Below are 21879 nucleotides of genomic sequence, written 5' to 3'. Positions count from 1 at the left end.
CTTTCTCTAGCAAACGCAATTAAGGTCTATACACGTTCCTTAATGTGGTACGTAATACGTGACATTTCAGAAAATGCAGAATTTTCCATAATATTCATATATTCGGAGATCGTGTAAATATAAATCAATCGGTAACCAGTTTGCGTTCATTTTCGATTACCTAATATACCTTAAAGGGTAATCGTAATTTAGTTCCTTTCGAGTCATTTAGAATTGCATTTAATTAAGAATATGATTTTTAAGCTTCTTTTTCAAATCTAAATGTATCGTGCTCGACTTATCTATTATAATTATTTAGTTTATCGTTGATCCGCATTTATAAAATAATTCATTCTTATGTGGAAAATGAAAATTCTCCATTATGATATTGAACATAAGTGGGATCGAATATGGATAATAATCGTCATGCATTACAAGGCAAGTATACTTATACACTGTAAATTATTGTGTGAAATTCTTGTTTGATTGCGTCATCAAAGGAGTTGTCAGGACCTTGACAATGCAGAATCGTCCACAGTGTTACTAGTTTACTATACTTCATTATTATTATTTCCATTATCAAATAATGGAACTACTTTACTAATTAAATTTTCATCGCTTTTAATTAGAATTATAAAGCCTAATTATTCCTCAATTACAAGTGTCAATTATCAAAATAATATGGCGAAGCTGAAGTTAAAACTTTTACTTGATCATCGTAAAGTTTTGCATGCATGAAACCGATAGAAATTGATCTTCACAGTCGAATAGTCACAGGAGAGTTGCTACACATTTGGTCGAAGGTGCGATCCTCTTTTAACCGTTCGCTTCGGTTGTTATCGAATGCAAATAAGCTCTCTCCTGTTGAGTATACTTTCGTATCACAAAGGAATCGGCTCGTCAAGAATCCACTTACCTGAAACAAGTGGTTCAAAAGCCTGGGGCTTATCTCTGACGTACTTTTGTCGACATCTTAGAATTCACGATGCATCCTTTTCCTGTCAAGATGTAGAAATTGAATTTCATAGCGAACACGCTTGTTATGGTCTCCGACGTTTCGGAAATTTTTTCATTTTCGAATTGTTAATTCCATTATTCCAACTCCATAGCGCGTTTTTTCACAAACAGGTATTAAGACAATTTTAATTAAATTTCATAAATATTTGTCAAACGACAAGGTCAAAGGAACTGCGCAAAGATTTAAGAATGGTCGCATCTGTTTCAAAAACAATGGAAATACGTACACGACTTATCTTTATATGTTTATTGTAAAGCCTAAAAGTAGCAACAAGCCCGTTCTCATGATATGTTACTCGCAAATTTGCATACGCTTCTTCTATATCGAATAAATTAATCGTAAATTTGTTGCACAGCGTAATTTGTCGGCAGAGTGTCGTTTTAACAGATGCAAAGATTTCATTATGTGGTCATAAATTCTTTTTACATTGAGCTCTCTATAATCTTACGTAATACTTAATTCCATGCTTATTGGACAACCGTTTTTATTATTAATGAGTACTCTTGGATTTAAAAAAAGGAAGGAATCTTACTTATATCAACTGCGTCAATGGTATTGTATTATTTATCATCCTCGTAAAATTTTTACTTTTTTTCCTTTGTTAATGCGAAATATTAAACATTGGCAAAAAAGAAAGGTTTATAGCTGGGATTCGTAAAATTGAACTTGTAAAAGAATGCAAAAGGAGAAAAGCAATAACCTTTTATATTATACATGAGTAGGAGTGTGGTTGAAAATATGGTTTATGGTGCCACCGTGGCTTTGTCACCCCTTACGTAACCGCAGGAACTTTATACCCACCTCGTGAGGCCCTCAGGTACTTGGGTGTGGTCCCTTTTTCCACATAAGCCCCATTTATCGAATGATCGCCACAGATCGATCAATCCGCACGCTTTGAGAGATATAGACATATTTCTTCCGTGAAACGGAACAGGAACACTTGCCCGTTTCCTTTCGACATTTTAATCTATCGACAACGCGGTGCTACTGAATATTTATGCTATCCCTGATATTTATGCTGCACGTTTAAAATAGATAGCCCGTTTATGTCGCTACGTAACATTTCCTCAGGATTACTCTTACGCTAGCTGCAACTGCGAGGAAAAATTATTACTCAATTATAAATTCTGTAACGTGGAATAAAGAGGTGACCGTTATTTTCACCCTTAATATAAAATTATCTGACGTAACTTCAAACGTTTGTAGTGGATACATTAAAGTGGAAGAATAGATACGAAAACTACGATCAACGTGTGACATGGAAAATGAAATCGATCTTTTCTATCGAAAGTGGCATATTTATTTGAAACATTTAGATACACCCATGCATGTTTCGAAGCAACAACAATTCTTCTATCTAACATTTTTAATTCTGCATAATTGATAAAACCTTTTAATCAAAACATAGACATATTAAGATTAAGAAGAAGTAAGAATGTCTAATCTACCAAGAAAGGTAAGACAACAGAAAGAAAAGAAGGAGACGCCGGTGCGGTATTCAACGTGCATATTCATGTAATTCAGCTAGTCTTACGTCCGCTTTCCTGACCTTGCATGTCTCCGAAGTCCTTTTATTGTCCGGCTTGTACGATATTTTGGCAAGCGGTGTGCACGAAGGCCGATTCGCGTGTAAATTATGAAGGAGTGAAAAGAAGTGGTTATCCAGTATGACACGAGCATCCTCGGGCTTTGTGTTTTGACTGATCATTGGTATGATAAGACGAAGGCATTCCCTTTATTTTCAAGTACAAGCTTTTACGTCGTCGCGTCGAATAAATTTGTAAGCGCCTCCTAGAAGTTTTCCCGCAACGTGTTGTGCATATCTGTTTCTATTTCACTTCAAAATAAAGGTTCAGGGATTTTCGGACGTTTTATTACACAATAAATGTCGACTGTTTGTTACGTAATAAGATTAATACAATCGTGGGTTTTTCTTGTTTTTATTTAGCTGATAATAAAAGTAGCAAATATATTATAAATTATACTAATCAAAAGTCAAGTGATGGTAAATTAAAATAGAATAATGATAATGTTCTTGTGAGTTTGTTATCGTTATAAAGACCAATTTTATTTATAAATCATTCATACGCCATATACTATGGTATACATATTTCCAGGAAAATTGTTTTCTTCGAGATAACGATACATATTTCGATTGATTTACAACATATCATCCATTCCTTTATAGAACCATCGGCTATTTAATACTATTCTGTCATCTAATACGTTAATACTATGCAATAATAGCTATAATATTACATATCTGTTTAACGCATATTTCTCAAGCAATCGACAAATGAGCAATGATATTCCGCAGCCTATTAAACTCTAATTTCATCTAGCTTCATCTTCGCAAAAAGACACACATTCATCGTCCATAGATAATCAAAAATTACTACAATTATCAGAAGTACTAAGAATAACTCCTACTTATAAAATCAGTATGCGATTTCCGTGAAATTGATTATTGAGCTTGTGCCAAGACAGATCGAAATCGACGGTCCATCACGTGGAAAAAAAATATTTTCCCTATCACGTAATGCTACATTTTGAGTCGCGGAACGTGCTACCAGTGCGTCACGAAGAAACCCGCAGCACAAGCAGAGTTTGTAAAAGGCGGCACGGCCACCTAGACGCCCACTAGGAGGTAGGTGTCTCCTTTTCAAGTTGATCGCGGCCTTTTTACGGTCTCGATAATTTTCTAAAAGGTTCCTTTCCCTGCGTGGTGCACGTCCCAGTGCGTGCATTGTTGCTTGGTTGCACCAGATCGCCCGAAGCATGTCAGTGATGGACGCGTGCCGCTTTTCTTTCGTCGCCACCGCGGATATACAGCACTGTATAAAAGTCTAAGACCATTTTGTATTATCGGTCTCTTAATGACTAGTCAAATATACTTGTACGAAGTATCCTTACGTGTTTTTTTCTTTTTTTTTTTTAAGAAAATGCGTTGTATGGAAATGAATCTTTAAAATATTCTATTTGTCACGTTGATATTTACGATGTTCCCTGGTTTATACATTTTGAAAAAACGCTGCGATAAATACAATCTTCGTCATCGTAGGTAACATGAGAAACGGAAAGACATTACAAATGAATTAAAATTTCGTGTAGTTAATGATTTGTGATCTTTGCACAGCGCTGTAGAAGCAGTATAAATTCTCGCACAACGATTGATATCTGTCGGACACTGAGATTTTATTGCCGGAGGCATATATGCAGGATGGTTTTTATTCTAATCTGTTTAGTCAGGACTACTATACACCACTTGTTTTCCTTTTTTTACTATTTAAAAGAAATCTAAATTATTCAGTTCATTCAGAAAGAGATTCTACTTTTCTTCCTTTTATATAAATGATGGAAAAAATCTTTTATCCATGTAAAATTAAAGGAATTGTAAATGTTTGTTTCTCGTTGAAAGATCGATGAGTTTGAGCGACGTGTTCCTACGGATCGAAGAAGTGAAGGCTCGTAAATAAAGGTAATCACAGGAAACGGATTCTCGTTAAAAATCCAGCGTCGACGAAAATGGCCAAGAGCGCCGAAAGACCATTCTTTCTTTCGACACGACGCAATATTTCATTGAAAATTTATCGTACGCGCAGAGATGTCGATACTATGTGGCAATCATAAAGTCCGGCACGGAAATCGCGACAGTGGGACCGTTCTTCGTCGCTCTTCTGGTAAGTGACGTAATTCGTAGGAAGAAACTGCAATAACGCGATACACGTATGCAGACCTGGATATTCGCGAGACGACCTTATCGGCGATGATTCACTTGATCATCCATCTTGTTTTCAGTGTGGATACGCGATATTTTTTATTGGGAGGAAATCGGTCCTGCTGAAATAACGGCACAGGGAAAAATGAAAAAGTTCCCCCTCGATTATAAATATCCCCGACTCCTGCATTAGGAATCGGCGTTCGCCTCTTTACGATATTAAAAAATTGAAAAAAATTTGGAAGTTTGAAATTTCAGATTTGAAAATGAACAAATTTTAGTTTCAGATGAATGGTCTCGCGATCAGAATCTTCAGAGTTTCTAACATCTACAAAACATTGAAACGTTGATTTTAAGTCTTCGAAAAATTCTTTATTTCTCTAAGTGGATAATAAAATTCGCGTTTCAAGGAATTCATTGCTATCCGAAGAATTAGGAAGCAACTTCGATTGTATTAACTTTTCATTGGTCAACGCAAATGTCGGTCTTATCACGAAACCAAGCTATCCGCATCGAGTCGCCAATGATTGTGTACACCCTTTCTCGGAACGTAGTTTTCTCACGACTCAATCACTATGTCGATGACGATCTCCTTTCAACGCTCGACCTACAGTCAGATATCGACCCTTTTTTGGTTATCACCTCGATCGATCATGGTTTAGAAAATTTCTGGAACATTACCTTCATAGATATCCGATCTCTGCGCAAACGTATCATTGTTCCCATATAACAATGACCATTTATATTTTCTAACAAATTATAAAAAAACCCGCTCAAGCCATGAGAACATATAAAAAACTCTAAGCTTTACGAGCAAAGAAGTAGTAGAAATGAGGTATACATAATATAACATACGCAAATGTATCTATTTTGGAATCAATCATCCAATGTAAAAACCAGCGATTTGTTATTAACAACGGACAATCATGAGCTGGAGAAGGCGCGATGTATGTGACGCGCGTTAATTCGTAATACCTTTCAACGCGAAGTAATACGCGAAACTTTCGATGACGTAACATAGGTACGTGCAACGGTGATCATTGTCGATTAGCATATGTCGCTGATTAATCCACCGGGCAACTGAGTTTGTCGTGGATGCTGGATACCGGATAGACCGGTTAACACGTGCAGCATTATGAGAAGGATGATTCGAAATGCTCCAAGTACAGTTGGAGCGAAACTGTCGTGAAGCGTGCTTCTGGTCAGCTGTGAATCAGGTACAAAGGACATGTTTTTTCCTCTTAAAATAATCCAGATCGCGAAGCGTGAAATAAAACTTTGCAGGCGGTGCGTTGACTCACCGTCACAAGAACGCGTTTCCTCGTCCCTTTCTCGTCATCTCGCGAAAGAAATACGATGTTTCATCGTACGGCAGCATCGTACTCGTTGCAACTATCTTTCGAAAGGTCAAAAAAGATTCTGTAAGGATGCTCAGGCTGTCCCAGATTACAGCAGGAGGATCATCCCTGAGATGACAGCCTAACGAATGACAGTGTAAACAGCGTGTCGACGAAAGTGTTAAAAGCGCTTGGCAGTTCGATTGCAGAAGCGGAATTCTGCTTATCCTAAGTCGGTCGTTTAATAAGATACTAATCTTACGCAGCATGGTGTAAATCGTTAACAATAGTAAAATTATTACTAGAGAAAAATTGATTCGATCTGTAGTCACCGTGAAAAGTGATGCAATTTCTTATCTTTGAAAGGCACTAACACATATATGTAATTTTTCTATTAAGTTTAACAAGTTTTTCAGACAAAGCAATTTTGTTTGGGCGCAAAGGCAAGATCGAATCGTGTGTGCTTGATATAAAATGGTATTTTTGGGACAAAAAAGTTGCCTTGGAAAGGGCTAGTCGAAATCTGATACGTTTATACATTCAGGTTTCACATGGCGGTAGCCCATTGTAATATTCAACCAAGGCCAACGCAGTAACGTCAAAATTTGCATAAAAATCGTTGAATCTTTCCTTTGTTATTTAAAACTCGTCGAAGTCCCGAAATTTAGTCACCCACCGGTTTGTTAGATCAAAGAACAGGTCCCATCTTCATATATTCAACGAGATTTCCTATCATATACATTTATGGACGCTTATAGTGCATCTTTTCGTGTATATCTTACGCAATCACGTTGCTTTGATTCGCCCACGCAAGCAAGAAGCATTGCTAAAAATAACACCTTACGAAGTAATCGAAAAACCCATCGTATCCTCTCTAAGTGCTCCAATCACTATTGTCAACAAACTCAGTGTATCCGCGAAAAATTCTCCAGACGAAGTCTTGAAGTTCGTCTATCGAAAATCATTCGAAGCTCGCTATGCATTCACCTTGATCCGCTGACACGGAATAGGTTGTATGTGTGTCGATTTACGATCAAATAGAGAGAAGGATCGATCGAAAGATCAGAAGTCGTTCATCTTTGACAATGATTCGTCATTACGATGCTCAGCGTACCTATTTTTACGCTTGAAATTAAAATCTGATTTTCTCTCTTACGAAATAATACATTTTTCATGAGAGAAATACGTGACCTAGCTTTGCTATCAGCTATTATTTAGAGTAACTAAATACCATAAACGAAGAAGTAATAACATCCAGTAGCTATCATCATAGTATAATATTCTCCTTTTAAGCGTGAAGGCATGAAAGCATTAGTTATTTACTGGATTGCATCAAGACAATTGACACTGAGCGACGTATATGTCAGTAATAACGAAAGAGCTAAGTTAACTTTTTTCTTGAACCCTCTGTGGTGCCATTTGAAAACTTGCAAATTACATATGCATATATCCATGCTCTTTAGGCCTTACATTATTAACAATTATTAACTCCTAGTCTTTAGATTCAAATAAGATGATTAAGCAATCCCAAATCTTTTTCTCATAATTGTACAACATTCTATTTAACTAATTTAACGATCAGTTTGTGACACGTCGACATAAACTTTCGTATCCTATTACACTTACCATATCATGCCTAAAGGCAGTAAATTATTATTGCCAGAGTATTGTATTCTACTGACTTTTGCCATTAAATCTCCACAACTTCTGCGGTTTTTACAATACGCACATGTATTTCAAAAATGTCGGAATTCGATTATTTCGAATTATACATTAGAAGGATAAAACCGTCAAAGGGAGATTTCAGGATTTGAGAAAGGAAAATAAGAAAAATAATTGTTCCCTACTGTCTATTCGTTTTACCAGCGTTATGCGTTTAGTAAATAATTTTCGTAAATTTCCAAATAGTTTCTTATTTTTTCCTGACAAATTTGTGACTCGTATTAGCTCTTTAAATACACACAAATTACTATCTCTTTTTCATAATTTGGCACTGTAGAGAAATTAAGAAGCGAACAAAACCTAAAGTTGATCAGTTTGACTTGCAAGTTCCTCATTTTTGACATGTATATATAGGACACGAAAAGGTAGTGAAATTCAAACCGTTGGGCAGTAGTGTACGTGTAACACGGAAAGTGTTCCGATCTGGGCCAGTCCGCGTCACCCCACCCGGCATCCGGTAATCCGGCGGTTCGGTGTTAACCGATCTCTCGTCTCCCCCTCGATCACTATATCCCTGCGGCTCCATCTCCCTCGGTATTTGTTCCTCGGCCGCGCTTCTATCCGATCGGTAGGGTTTACTAAGAGAGCACGAATCCTCCGAAGGTTCAGTGCGAAACGCGCTCTCGAACTCGAAGGATCCTTCGAGCTTCCTTTGATCCCCCACCTCGGACGTCAACCAGACGAAAGACGGAAAGAGAGAGGCTTTCCTTGGCTACGAACAACGCAACACCTCGTAGACGCTGTTTTGTCGTCGCTGCTGCTGACTCTAACGCGGGAAACATCTTCATCGGCTCCTTCCCCTCGATGAGCGACGATCTTGGGGCTCGAGCGTCGATCGTTTGGATTACAGTCGCGGACCGGATCTAACTGATCTCGGACGACACTGAACGCAACAGAGGACTGGAAAGTCAACAGGATGATCAACAGGACGTGCTTAGCAGTCCTCATTGGGCTGCTGGGTCTTGCTTGTGGCTTGCGTAAGTTCGATTTCATGTTATGTTTTTTGGGGAATTCACAGGGGTTGCTGGATATACGCGAGGCACTTAGAAATCAAACCGATCTTACTTTTTCTAAGTTTCTTAGTTTTAGTAGCAGGATATGTAATTCGTGTTTAGTTCTTTAGCAATAAAGAGCTTAATATCCATGTAGTTGATTACTTTGATTTTTCTGTGGCTCATACATGTAAATTCGAAGGGTGTTTTTAGAAATTTGTAGAGCAGACACTGGTTGGCTTATTGATTCAAAAATTTGCAATTTCTTTGTAGCATGTTATTTCTTTCGTACAAAAATGTTCGATGATTGTGGAAACATAAGTAAAAAAGCATTCTTCTATTTGATTAGTGGGCCAAGTAAAGGAATCGTTATTTTCAGCAGTCCTATATTAATTTATTACTAATGTATGGATCGTAACTTGTTTAAATGCTACAAGAACAGATAATACTGAAAAATCTACGAGCAATTATACTTTAATGAGTATAGCTGTACTTCAACTTAAAATTAATGAATGAAATATATCACAACATAGATTAATCTTTCACTCATTTCTTACTAAATTCATCGTTCATCTTATACTAGTTAATTCAGTCTAAAGAAAGAAGTATGTGTCTGATGTGCTTCTTTCAAGACGCAGTTACCGTTGTCCGTGATTATGAATGAGAGCGATGAGTGGAGAGCACATAATGAAGTGTAACTGAAGTGTACTCTGCTCTACGTAGATAACACATATTTCGTGTTATTCACGCTATTCATTAAAATTTGCAGCGATTACTTAGAAATTGTCTGCTCACAAAATTAATTGCTCTGCACATTACAAATGCATTTCCGTAGTCCCGATATTCCACGACAAGATTCGTTTCCCGTGTCTTTACATTTCAACCTATTCTCATCTAATTCTCATTCCTATTCTTTCTTTTTTCTTTTTTTGTTTTCCAATAAATTCATAAATTCCAAGTACACATTACCAAAACACCAACAGCATCACTTAATTACGAATATTTAAAGTAATTAAAAGAATCGTATTAAGACACCAAGGTTATATCGAACGATTATGTTCAGGGCATTTCTTCGTCCCTAACACCTGCAGAACGGCGAGTTACCATTAATTCTCTCGTTAATTAAACCGAGCGCCATGTAAGTACCTACAATGATTGTGCGACGTCTATCGTCGCTCCCTGATCTTCTTCTCATTTCACGCGATTTCGCGATCGTTTGATATATCGGGAACGCGTTGTCCTCTAAGGTTAGATTGCGCCATTCACAACTGGAGCAACGATCCGTACAAGGACGGTACACCATTTACGCTGTTAAATCCGGTCGATCTTCACTCGTAGCACGTGCAAGAAACTCCGAGGAGCAGATTCCTCTGATGGGCGGTGCATACGTTACCCTATCTTTCAGACAATCGGTAAACATACTTTCGTTTTCGAACGTAGTCGACGATCACGCGATTTGAGAAAATAAAAACGATCCACCGTCCGATCCACCGTACTTTCTCCGTCCGATCACTATCCTATTGAATTGGCGAATTTTGTTAGGCAGTCTAATATAATCTCTGACCTTTCACTGTCATTGATCGGTTAGATCTTTGTTTCGTGTGATAATATAATAGATTAGAAATAGTTATATTATGGATATTATAGATATCATATATATATTTTGTTTGATAAAAAATTTTTGTCTCACGATTCCAAGAATTGCAAACTTTTATTTTGTTTCTATATATATATATCGTGAAACAAAAATTTTTTGCAGCATTCCTAAAGCTTCGTATGAAATAAAAATTTGCAACGCTTAATACCGCAAAATAAAGATTTCCAATTCGTGGAATCACGCAATAAAAATTTATAACATTTCGTATCGTGAAATAATCCGTAAAATAAATATTTGCCACCGTTTGTATTCTCCATTTATAAAACCTAAAGAGATTTAAGAAGTGTGTACCAAGTTTAGGTGATCGACACTTTTCTATCCTTCTTCATCGTGCGAATGCTTTCCTCGTAGTCGCTATAACAAACCCGACATTAACTGCAAAATTTATTAATAGTAAATGTCGCTAGCTAATCCGCAAGTTGTTTTCTCGTGCGGAGCATCCTTTGCATGATTCTTCTTTTTCTCGTCGACGAGTTGCAAGGCTGCGTGGCTATGTAAACGACTATTATAGCAATGGTTGCATAGTGTACGCGAAGGATGATGTCAACGGTAACGTTCAATCAATGTACATAACAAAGGCATCTCTCGAAGCTACTAATTTTTGGCTTGTTTATATTTCTCTATGCAGGGTCACGGAAAATTACGGCTCGATCCCGTTAATTCTAGTTCGTCTTCTTTACAATGTAAGTCACCTCGAGCACGTTCGTTAATGGAATTGCAAACATGATATTAACAGTTAAGCTCGTTGGTACTTCATTAGTATAATTTTATGGTTTATCTCATAATGATCCAACACGTATAATTTATACCATTAATGATATAGGTTTATTATATATTAGCATTATTATAATAATATAAATGATCAAACTATTATATTTCTGACACTGGATTTATTAACTAAATTTAGTAGCAATATCGAGGTTCACAAAAATTATATTGCTTCAAAATAATTTACATAAATTAAAAAAGAACATAGTCTCTTCACTTATTTTTCTTATTGCAATATTTATTTCTTATGTAAAACAGAGCTATATTAATTTTTTATTTAAATATCATTGCGCATGAATAATCTTTTGTGTGATTGAATAATTGTTAGAATAGATGCTTAATCAATTTTTTAATCAATTTCAGAATGCCCGAAACAAAAGCTATCACCAGGCAGAGAAGTAGTATGCTACACTTTCGTTTCCGACGTCGATCAGCTAACAGAGGCTGTGTGCAAATGCACCTCTTTGGTACAACAAGGCTACGACGTGCGAAATCTCTCGGTTTCCGGTAAGTCCCAGACATATTTCATTAGCGATATGATCGTCGATAATCGTATGCAATTTCAAACTAATGCGTTAATTTTAACGTAAAATCACGGCCGTTTGAAAAACATGTCCCTTGATTCGCGATAATCGCGACGATCGAAGCTAGACGATTATGTCAGACGATTCCTTTGTCGATATGAACAAAACAAAACGTGCAGAAGTTATCGTAGTAACGTACTATATCCGGAAAGGAACATTCTTGGAAATGGATGTTTTAAAAATTTCAAACGATTAAGATTTTTCAAATTGATTAGTTTTAATCGTAAATCAATAACGCAAATCAATAAATGTAACGATAGAATGTGCATATGATGAATTAGAAATTTACTAATTAAAGAATACGTGTTATTTTAAACATTTATTCCGATCATATGGAAAGACCGCAATGTCGAAGGCGATTACAATCGTTAATTACAATCGATATAACTTGGAAGATTCTGTCGAAAGTAGGAAAAACTTTCTAGAAAGGAAAACGAGGTAGTCTTAATAAAAGTGACGTGAATGGAAATAAGATTCCCCTTAATGTCATGTCGAAACAGTGAGTAATAATTTTTTAACGTATTTTTCAGATTAAATATTTATCGATAAATACGCGTACCAAGCGTTTAACGGTGCATAATTCAAATGATTATACGTTCTGCAATTGCGTAAATGCATACCATCCATATAAATATATCTTTGCACTTGCAACAGGATATCGAAATCCAACCACAAGGGGAGGTATATTTTTACGTCTAGTGATATCGTCAGCGTTAAGAAATCAACTCTCGGCTTCCGTCATCAAAACTTGTGTAGATGCGTAATTTATAATAATGATCCTTCTATGAATCTTACTCGTTTCAATATGAAATTTCTCATTTTTCAATCAGGATGACCAATTAACGTATATTAGCTTGATTATTCGACGATAAGCAATAAGAATGATTTACATTGTTGTATAATTGACGGTCATCACATCGTTTTCTGTTATTTGAGACGCTAAAAGAGAATAGTTGCATGATTACACATGCTCGCGTCGGTTATTTTTGGTGGATCTTGCCATCTTTATTATCACGATTAACGATCGCTTGTCATCGTTTTAATAAATGATTTAATACGAGTTCGTTGGCTCTTCGCAGTCGGCTACCACAAATTTCATCAATAGCTATAGGGATCGCTGAATATTTAGAAACAATGTTCGTGATATTTATGATATCGAATATGAATTATGAAAATGAACGTATTTTAATTAAGACTTGTCACAGTTAAAAAAAAATCAGGAATTGATATGCTAAATTTATGTACTCAAGATTTAATAAATTAATGTCAAAGATAGACGCGTTAAAATCGAAAGGAAATTCTAATCGCAAAGGAAACAAAGTCAAAGACTTCCCTTGAACCGCATGGACAAAAGAATCTAGAAGGGAAAATCTGCATTGTGTCGAAAGTGCGTCCAGAATGTATAAAATCGAAACAGAAACGTGTTTGACACGGGACATCGCATCGCTAAAATATTCATACGAGACAATGCTCGATGAATATTCAAGCGTGAATAAACGATGTTAATCCTCGACGAGTACCACACATTTTACACCCTTTTATTCGTGTCAAAAGTTAAGTCTCGAAGGTTCTAATATGCCAATTAATTCGCATCTTTGGATCAACAGAATCGTAACCGAACCATTACATTACATAATCTCAACAAGCTTGTCACTTCGATCTTCTACTGTTTTCCAGGGACATTTACTTACTTAACAAAGGTGTCGAAATAGTTGCAACGTTTAATCGATTGCTTATCAATCATATAATTAACGACGCTCGAGGCTTTCAATTAAATCTCTCGAGTTCTTGTAAAAGTATTTTCACTTTTACGTACACCTGCGTTCAAAAGCATGAGGATACTTAAAATGTTCAGTGCAATTATCCAGTATAATTTTTATTTCATATGGAAGGTAAAATATTTATTAGATTATTTATCACATATTTCCTCTGAAGTAATACGAATGAAATATGTAAAATTAGTAATATTTATTACAGTTCAGCAATTACACCGTAATACTTTTTAATATATATCTTGATATATCTTGTATTTTCATACCCCTCGATCATCGTCGAATAATTTATATTTTTTCCCAATTAATTTCCCTATTAACTCTGGAATTTTATCAGCAAACATGTCACGTGGCTATATTTAACATTTCATTTAACTACATAGTATGTTATACCAAGAAGAAATACATCGGCATGAATTTTCTTTTTTCTTTCGGATATTTATCCATATTCAGTTCGACTTTTCGACTGGCACGCGTAATGAAGTCAATGCCATTGTTATTAAGTGATTGCAACAGCGTTGTTTGTCCCCATAAATCTCGCCAACTTTTTGCAACCGTTAAACCCGCAAAAATCGGACGGCGTGCGAAGCACCGTTAAAGCACCATCTGTTACGCAACACGAAAAACGCCCCGGTGAAAGAAGATGAAGAAGAAAAAAGGAAAGAGGCTGGTTTCGAAATTTCACCAAAATCAATTTGTTATGCATAACAGAGCGGTGGTCGGCTGACGACGGTATGTCACGCGTGAAATTCGATATTCGTCGTGCAGACCGCGGATCACGATATCGAGAACGAGATGTGTAAAAGGAGAAAAAAAGAAAAATAAAACGAAAAAAGGGGAGAAAAGAGGGGGAAAACTGAAAGAAACGCAAAAAGGAACGAAAAGTTCGAGACGTGAGAAAGAGAGACGAGGACAGAAGTGTCTACACGAATCTCACGTTTGTGACATAATCACGCGAAAACGAGCTGCGTGCTGATCCTCCTTTTTCTCTGGTTGGTGTACCCTTGCCATGAATGGTTGCGGCCGACCCGCCTCGTTTCGTGGAAAAAAATATCTTTTTGATAACGACGAAGCCAGTTTCAATTAAACTCGAATGGTAGCAACGAATTGGAACGGGTTCGATGCGAAACTTCGTTTCTTCGTTTTGTCTTCGGCCAGTGTGCTAATTGGTACGATTGCGTGTTTCGTGACAATATTTTTAGACACCGAAGGATTGACTTTTTGTCGATACAGGGTGTTCAAAAATAAGGATCAAGAATTTCAAGGGTACAACGAGAGGAGCAAAAGTGCTTAATTTACAAGAATTAACAGATTTTAGAACGTAAGGTTAATGTTTAAAGACTGTTTTGTTTTTTTCTTAACATTGTACGTTCGTAGAAAGATTGAATTGCTTTCACTGACTATGAATATAGATTCGTGTCGCCATGCAAGAAAGAAAAGACTGTTCCTGCTATATGTGTTTGGATAAGTTTCGAAAAACGTCGCATGTCCATACCAAATTCGTGCATGGGTGTGGCTAATGAAACGCGAGGACAGTGGCGTTGAAAGTGGTTCTTATAGATGATCCAGATGTAACAAATATCACTTTCCCTCGCGCGCTGCTGAATCTTATTTTCTGTGTCAGCGTCCATTCTTGTTTCTTTAACATCTAGTCTCTTTCTTGTCTGATAACTATTCCAAAGAATAATAGGATATTTGTGAATCTTTTTTTAATTCAACGCTTTCACTCGTTTGTAAGAATGAATAACATAATTATGATACAATGCACGTGTATCGATACAATTATCGTGTCTCATACGACGTAACCTGTTATGCGAATATAATTACATGTTGTAAAAATTGCTAAAAAGAATCCATCATCGAACTTGTAATTGATCTGCTTACGTATTACCAAATTTCGATTAAACCAGTTTCCATGTCCTCCTTTTTATACGTAATTTAAAAAAAAAAAAGTTAATTGAAATTCTATGTCGCCAAACTCTTACGCGACGTACTTTGGTCATTTTATTAACATCATTCCTGAATGTAATTCGTTTTTTAAATATTTACTGTACGTAATGTTTGAAGATATATATACGAAGTATTGATAAACGAGACATATCGAAGAATGATAGAAAATTTTAACTATAAGGATGCTATATTTTTACAAGGGAACTGGTAATAGGAAGTAATTTTTACTGTCATGGCCAATTACAAAAATACGTGAAAGTTCGTGATTAACTATATTATGGAGACAGAGATTTCGTTTCACCTAACAGCATCGTGTCGTGCAGATTGTGCGACGAAATCGACAATCACGTGGAAAGGAAGGCGGAACTTCTTGCGGACAGTTCTTTTTATTTGTAAGCGTTACTATCGCAAAATCTGCCTCACAACCAAGCCAGTTTTGTGAGAGTATACCTTAGGAAATGTGAACTGTGAAATTCAAGGAACATAAGAAGACGACATGGTAGTGGAATTGTAAAGAAACAAAAATCGATAGAAATGTAAAGAAAAGTTGCGAAAATAATTTGTTATTTGTTAACTTGTTACGTTAAAAATTGGTCGTCATACCTTTTATTCTTTTCTCTCTTTTTCTTCTTTGCAACCATCTATACATTTTACGTATTTTTCAGGATTCGAAGACTTTCAGAAGTCATTGAAGAAGATTATTCCAACACTTCAGTTCGTGGTTTCCGTGGACGACCCTGGAAAAACACTAAGCACTTCCGGTACAGTTCGTCAAGAGATCACCGCTCGTTTGATCGGAGTTTTGAAAGAGGCAATTATTTATTCATACTATCCGTCAATTTAACGATATTCTGCAGTTCCTCTCTAAAGAATTTTGATCGATTTCCACAGGTTGATGGAGTCGAGTTAAATATGACTGCAGGATCAAAGGAACGTTTGGTTCACTTTGTAAAGGGTTTGAAAGACGAATTGGTGAGGAAATCATACGATAAGAGAATATTCCTGGTTCTACCCACAAAATCAGAGGAACTGGCTAAACAATTCGATCTGAAAGAACTGACCAAGTGAGAACTTTTCTATTTCGTTTAATCAATTTATCTAACATTAACAAATATTTCTAAGAGTAGCAGGTACTTAATATTTTGCATTAAATTGTGGTTTGCTAGAACCAAACAAGAATCGATCTTTTTCAAGTTTCTCTTTCACGAATTTTAATAATTTCGATACTCTTTCTTTTACACAAGTAAATTCATATATAAATAATCAACATATTACCTGTGTGCATAAAATGTTTCATAAAACGTTATAGCGATCATCCATCAGAAAAAAATTTCATTACGGCAATAAATATACTTAAAGATGTAATCGCTATTTGCTACTTTTCTATAATTAAATACTACGACACTCTTCGACTTTCCATACCTTCTGATCTTTTGTCACAATCATTACCTTTTGTGCGTCAAAACGCGTTACAAAATCTTTGTACACGTCTAGGCCAGACCTGAGCTAGACACATTCTACGAATAATGTACCGGGTACATTTAAGTTCATGAATTATTGACCGACAAGTTAAGTGAAAACGGATTTAGTAAAAACTACTCATCCATGTTCGGTGTATCTACCTAACCTTGTGCTAGTTGCCGGCTGGATAGGTTGTTAGGAATGCAGCGACGAGTCGATGCACCACTTGATCGTACGATTGTCCGCGGATTTTCACGCGCCTTGCAATTAACGGAATGGCCGTCAGACAGTCGTCGTACTGTTCGGTATTTTTTCATTGAATATGGATAAGGGATCAGGTGCAAGGAAAGAGACGACCGTGAATGCGAATGAGATCGAAACGACGACGAAAGTCATCCGCGTTGAAAAGATCGTGACACAGTGGGAACGTCAATGCGCGAAATGATCTGCTCTTTTGTACGCGTTTTATTGCTAACTAGATTCTGAGACGAAAAGTCTTTTCTGTTTCGAAAAGTATCAAGCAAATGCCTTCTCTGATTTTTTATAGACTCTATGGTAATCATTTCTTTATAATCTTTAACTCGTATAATTTCTTCTCGTATCCCTCGCGAAGTAATAATGGAACTTTGAGAGTTTAAAGGTAGAGCTTCGCACACGTATCTGTATTTGAAACAATATTCCTTAGAAAAGTGCAAAAAGAAAAAGAACCGACCGATTTGTTCATAGACCTATGACAAAATATTCAAATTACAAACCTAAATAAGTAAGCGAGTACATAAATGCTAGATAAACCATGCCCATAGTTCGCATATAATACACAGGATGTTTCATTGAATATGGATGACTTGAGAGTATTCGAAGCGGTTTTTGAAATATAAATGAGATCGCTCTCAATGTGTTCTCTAGCCGACACTTTGGGGTAATTGTAATCAGCTTGAGACAAACAGCACGTTCTATGGGATAATTACGTTGTTTCGAAACACGAATATGATTCATAGAATTTAATAAATCGAGTGGCGATTATTTATCTAATTTTTCCTTCTTACTTTTTTTTTTACATCCGTAAACATATTGATGCAAATGACGATGAGAGTTCCGTGTTTTTCGTTGACAGGTACGTGGATCTGTTTACGGTCCCGACGCACTACTTGGTCGAAGATGACGAGGCCAATCACACTTTTCATCCGTCAAGATTGATGGGTCTCTTCGACATGTTTAACGCCGACAGTTTGATCGACTTAATCAGCGGTTTGGGCGCGCCTAAGAGAAAAATTCTGGTATCGGTACCAGCCACTGCGTACAAATTTATGCTAAAGGATCAGGACGATAATGCCCCAAGGGCGCCAACCGAGGAGATGCAACCGGTTACCATTGATCAGAAACAGGTATGACATCAATGATTGTTGCGAACGAATTTTACTAACACTCGACTGATAAATAGAACGTATGGAGATTATAATCATTGCGTACGATTAAACTTATCGGCTATTTTTTCAGTTATGCGATTTGATGAACAACGGTGAATGGACGGTGGAAAGGGACGAAGATCTTACTGCTCCTTATGCTTTCAAAGATAAAATGTGGATTGCTTTCGAAGATAGAATATCTCTATCTATAAAAGTAGGGGCTTTTCACTTTTATTATTGAGTTTTGGTTTTGAGCATTTTGATAGATAGTTTTGTGACGAACTGTTCTTTTTCTTTTTTAAGGGAAAGTATGCACTGCTTCGAGATCTTCCTGGATTGGCTGTGCATGACGTAGAGAATGACTTTAAAACTAATTGCGGGATGCCTCTTACACACGAGGTTCATCGATCGTTCTCGAATTTCAAGAGGAAGTCGAGAGCCGCTGTTTTGAACGCTTTGGAAGATGACCTACACGTAAATAAATATATTTATAATAATTATACTATATATTATATTATATTTTATGATGTTAGTTAATGCTTATCGGTTGAAGAATCAGAATGTTCATCAGTACGCCATCTTTTGGTGAAAGCTCAGATCACAGACTGATCTGTACTGATATGTACCATTAGATGGCAACGTTGTTTAAATTAATTTCAGTTTAGATCAAGTTTAAAAATTAATAGAAGTAAATTGTTATTTCTGCATGCTTTATTAATAGTACACAATTAAGTATCAGTACTTCGTTTCTTTATTAGTACAAATGTTATAAAGTGTTCGATTAATTGTTCAATGATTTTTAATTTCAGCAAAAAGAGCTCGAGTACTCGACTAAAGTCAAGTCATCCGATTTTCGAGTTGTTCGCGTAGTAGATACTGAAGGGCACATCAGAGTTGTTCGAGAAAACACGCAAACCGAATTTACTTGTTCTAGACAAGGATACTTTGTCCATCCTAAAAGTTGTAACAGGTACATCACTCTCCGCAGCGAATTAATCATTGCTCGAATATTGTTTCGCCTCTTGTTATAATGGAAATGTCTTACTTGCTCCTATAGATTCTATCGATGTGTTAAATTCAACCAGGAAGTGGAAGATTACTCCGTATTCGAGTTCGACTGTCCAGCAGGTTTATCATTCGACGAGCGTACAGAAGTTTGTGTTTGGCCAGGCTCCATGCCTGAGGGATCGCCATGTCCTGGAAGTAGCGAAATTGCACCAGTAACTCGAATAAGGTTCGAGTGTCCTTCCAAATCTGGCTACTATGCGGATCCCCAAAATCCCCGTTGGTTCTTCGCCTGCATCGACCTAGGTTTATATCTTGCGTTGAATAATTTTTCAATTCTGCTCGAAACATTTCATTAATTAAAAATTCTGATGACAGGAGGCCCTGAAATAATGGCTTACGAATTTCGTTGTCCGTTCGGTCTGATCTTCGACGAGCAAAAATTAATTTGCGAGTGGCCTTGGTTGGTAGCAGGCTACTCTGGTACTGGTTATACAAGATCAGAATATGACGGAGGGTATTATGGCACTGGAACTACTGCAGGTACTGGTGGATACTATACAGGAGCATTACCTCATGGTTACACGGGAACATCAGGAGGAGGAGGGTATACTGTTCCTACTGGATCAGGATTTTCTGGAGCAGCTGGAATTGGTCATGGATCGTCCTTTGGACAAGGAACAGAACATACTGGAAGTGGGAAAGGAAAAGGATACAGTGGAAGTGGACAAGGAGCAGGGTACACTGGATCAGGTATAGCTGGTCATGGAACTTCACATGATGGTCAAGGAGCTGGTGGTTACTCTGGAACCACTGGAAGTGGATATTCCGGAGCAGCAGGAGCTGGTCATGGAACCACATATATTGGTCAGGGTTCTGGTGGTTACTCTGGAACAACTGGAAGTGGATATTCCGGAGCAGCAGGAGCTGGTCATGGAACCACATATATTGGTCAGGGTTCTGGTGGTTACTCTGGAACCACTGGAAGTGGATATTCCGGAGCAGCAGGAGCTGGTCATGGAACCACATATATTGGTCAGGGTTCTGGTGGTTACTCTGGAACCACTGGAAGTGGATATTCCGGAGCAGCAGGAGCTGGTCATGGAACCACATATATTGGTCAGGGTTCTGGTGGTTACTCTGGAACAACTGGAAGTGGATATTCCGGAGCAGCAGGAGCTGGTCATGGAACCACAAATATTGGTCAGGGTTCTGGTGGTTACTCTGGAACAACTGGAAGTGGATATTCTGGAGCAGCAGGAGCTGGTCATGGAACCACATATATTGGTCAGGGTTCTGGTGGTTACTCTGGAACCACTGGAAGTGGATACTCTAAAACAGGAGGTGCTGATTATGGCACTAAATATACTGGCCAAGGATTTGGTGGACATTCTGGAACAACTGTAAGCGGATATTCTGGAACTGCAGGAGTTGGTCATGGGTCTACATATAGCGGTCAAGGGTCTGGTAGACATTCTGGAACAACTGGACGTGAGTACGCTGGAGCAACAGGAGCTGACCATGGAACTTCATATACTGGACAAGGATTTACGGGGACAACTGGAAGTGGGTACTCCGGCGCAGGAGCAACTATAACATCTGGTCATGGATATTCAGGAACTGGCACGAGCTATACTGCATCGACTGGTAAAGCAGGTTATGGAGGATCATCTGGCACAAGATATTCAGGAGGAACTGGTACGGGTCAAGTATCTACTGGCACTGGATTTACTGGTTCAGGAATCATTGAACAAGCGGAGAAAAGTGCAACGACTGGTACCGGCTATACTGGATCCACGTATTCTGCTGCTGAATCTGCTGATGGAGGATATTCAGGAACAAAGGGAGGATCTATTAGTGGAGGGCATCCAGGAACAAAGAGTGGGTCTAGTGGTGGGGGATATTCAGGCGCAACTGGGGGAACTGTTGGAGGTTATGCAGGACCAGGTGGTATTCATGGTGGATCTAGTAGCGGAGGATTCACGGGATCTACTGCTGGCGGATATACAGGAGCAGGAACAACTGGTGCTCACGCGGGATCTACTGGAGGTTATGCAGGGCCAGGTGGTATTCATGGTGGATCTAGTAGCGGAGCATTCGCGGGATCTACTGCTGGCGGATATACAGGAGCAGGAACAACTGGTGCTCATGCGGGATCTACTGGAGGTTACGCAGGTCCAGGTGGTATTCATGGCGGATCTACTGGCGGAGGATTCGCGGGATCTACTGCTGGTGGATATACAGGAGCAGGAACAACTGGTGCTCACGCGGGATCTACTGGAGGTTATGCAGGGCCAGGTGGTATTCATGGCGGATCTACTGGCGGAGGATTCGCGGGATCTACTGCTGGCGGATATACAGGAGCAGGAATAACTGGTGCTCACGCGGGAGCTACTGGAGGTTATGCAGGGCCAGATGGTATTCATGGCGGATCTACTGGCGGAGGATTCGCGGGATCTACTGCTGGCGGATATATAAGAGCAGGAACAACTGGTGCTCACGCGGGATCT

At 37.8% G+C, this 21879-nt stretch overlaps 1 protein-coding gene across 11 annotated transcripts in view; it reads left to right on the top strand.

The window, feature by feature from the left end:
* The window catches only part of LOC126923058 (mucin-19-like), a 46567-nt gene that overhangs the window by 19629 nt on the left and 5059 nt on the right, over positions 1-21879 (top strand). Inside the window, exons 1-13 of one of the 11 annotated variants that reach the window (XM_050736066.1) lie at positions 5801-5932; positions 8378-8751; positions 11555-11698; positions 16163-16308; positions 16389-16561; positions 18073-18343; positions 18456-18578; positions 18668-18838; positions 19174-19334; positions 19422-19675; positions 19748-21316; positions 21434-21535; positions 21653-21769. In XM_050736066.1, coding sequence (XP_050592023.1) covers positions 8691-8751; positions 11555-11698; positions 16163-16308; positions 16389-16561; positions 18073-18343; positions 18456-18578; positions 18668-18838; positions 19174-19334; positions 19422-19675; positions 19748-21316; positions 21434-21535; positions 21653-21769 — 3292 coding nt within the window. In that variant the 5' untranslated portion in view covers positions 5801-5932; positions 8378-8690. The other 10 variants (XM_050736069.1, XM_050736068.1, XM_050736070.1 and 7 more) reach the window with 10 other exon arrangements.

This window comes from Bombus affinis, chromosome 13 (assembly GCF_024516045.1).
Source record: "Bombus affinis isolate iyBomAffi1 chromosome 13, iyBomAffi1.2, whole genome shotgun sequence".
NCBI classification, from domain to species: Eukaryota; Metazoa; Arthropoda; class Insecta; order Hymenoptera; family Apidae; genus Bombus; species Bombus affinis.
This window is presented reverse-complemented; position numbering and strand designations above follow the sequence as displayed.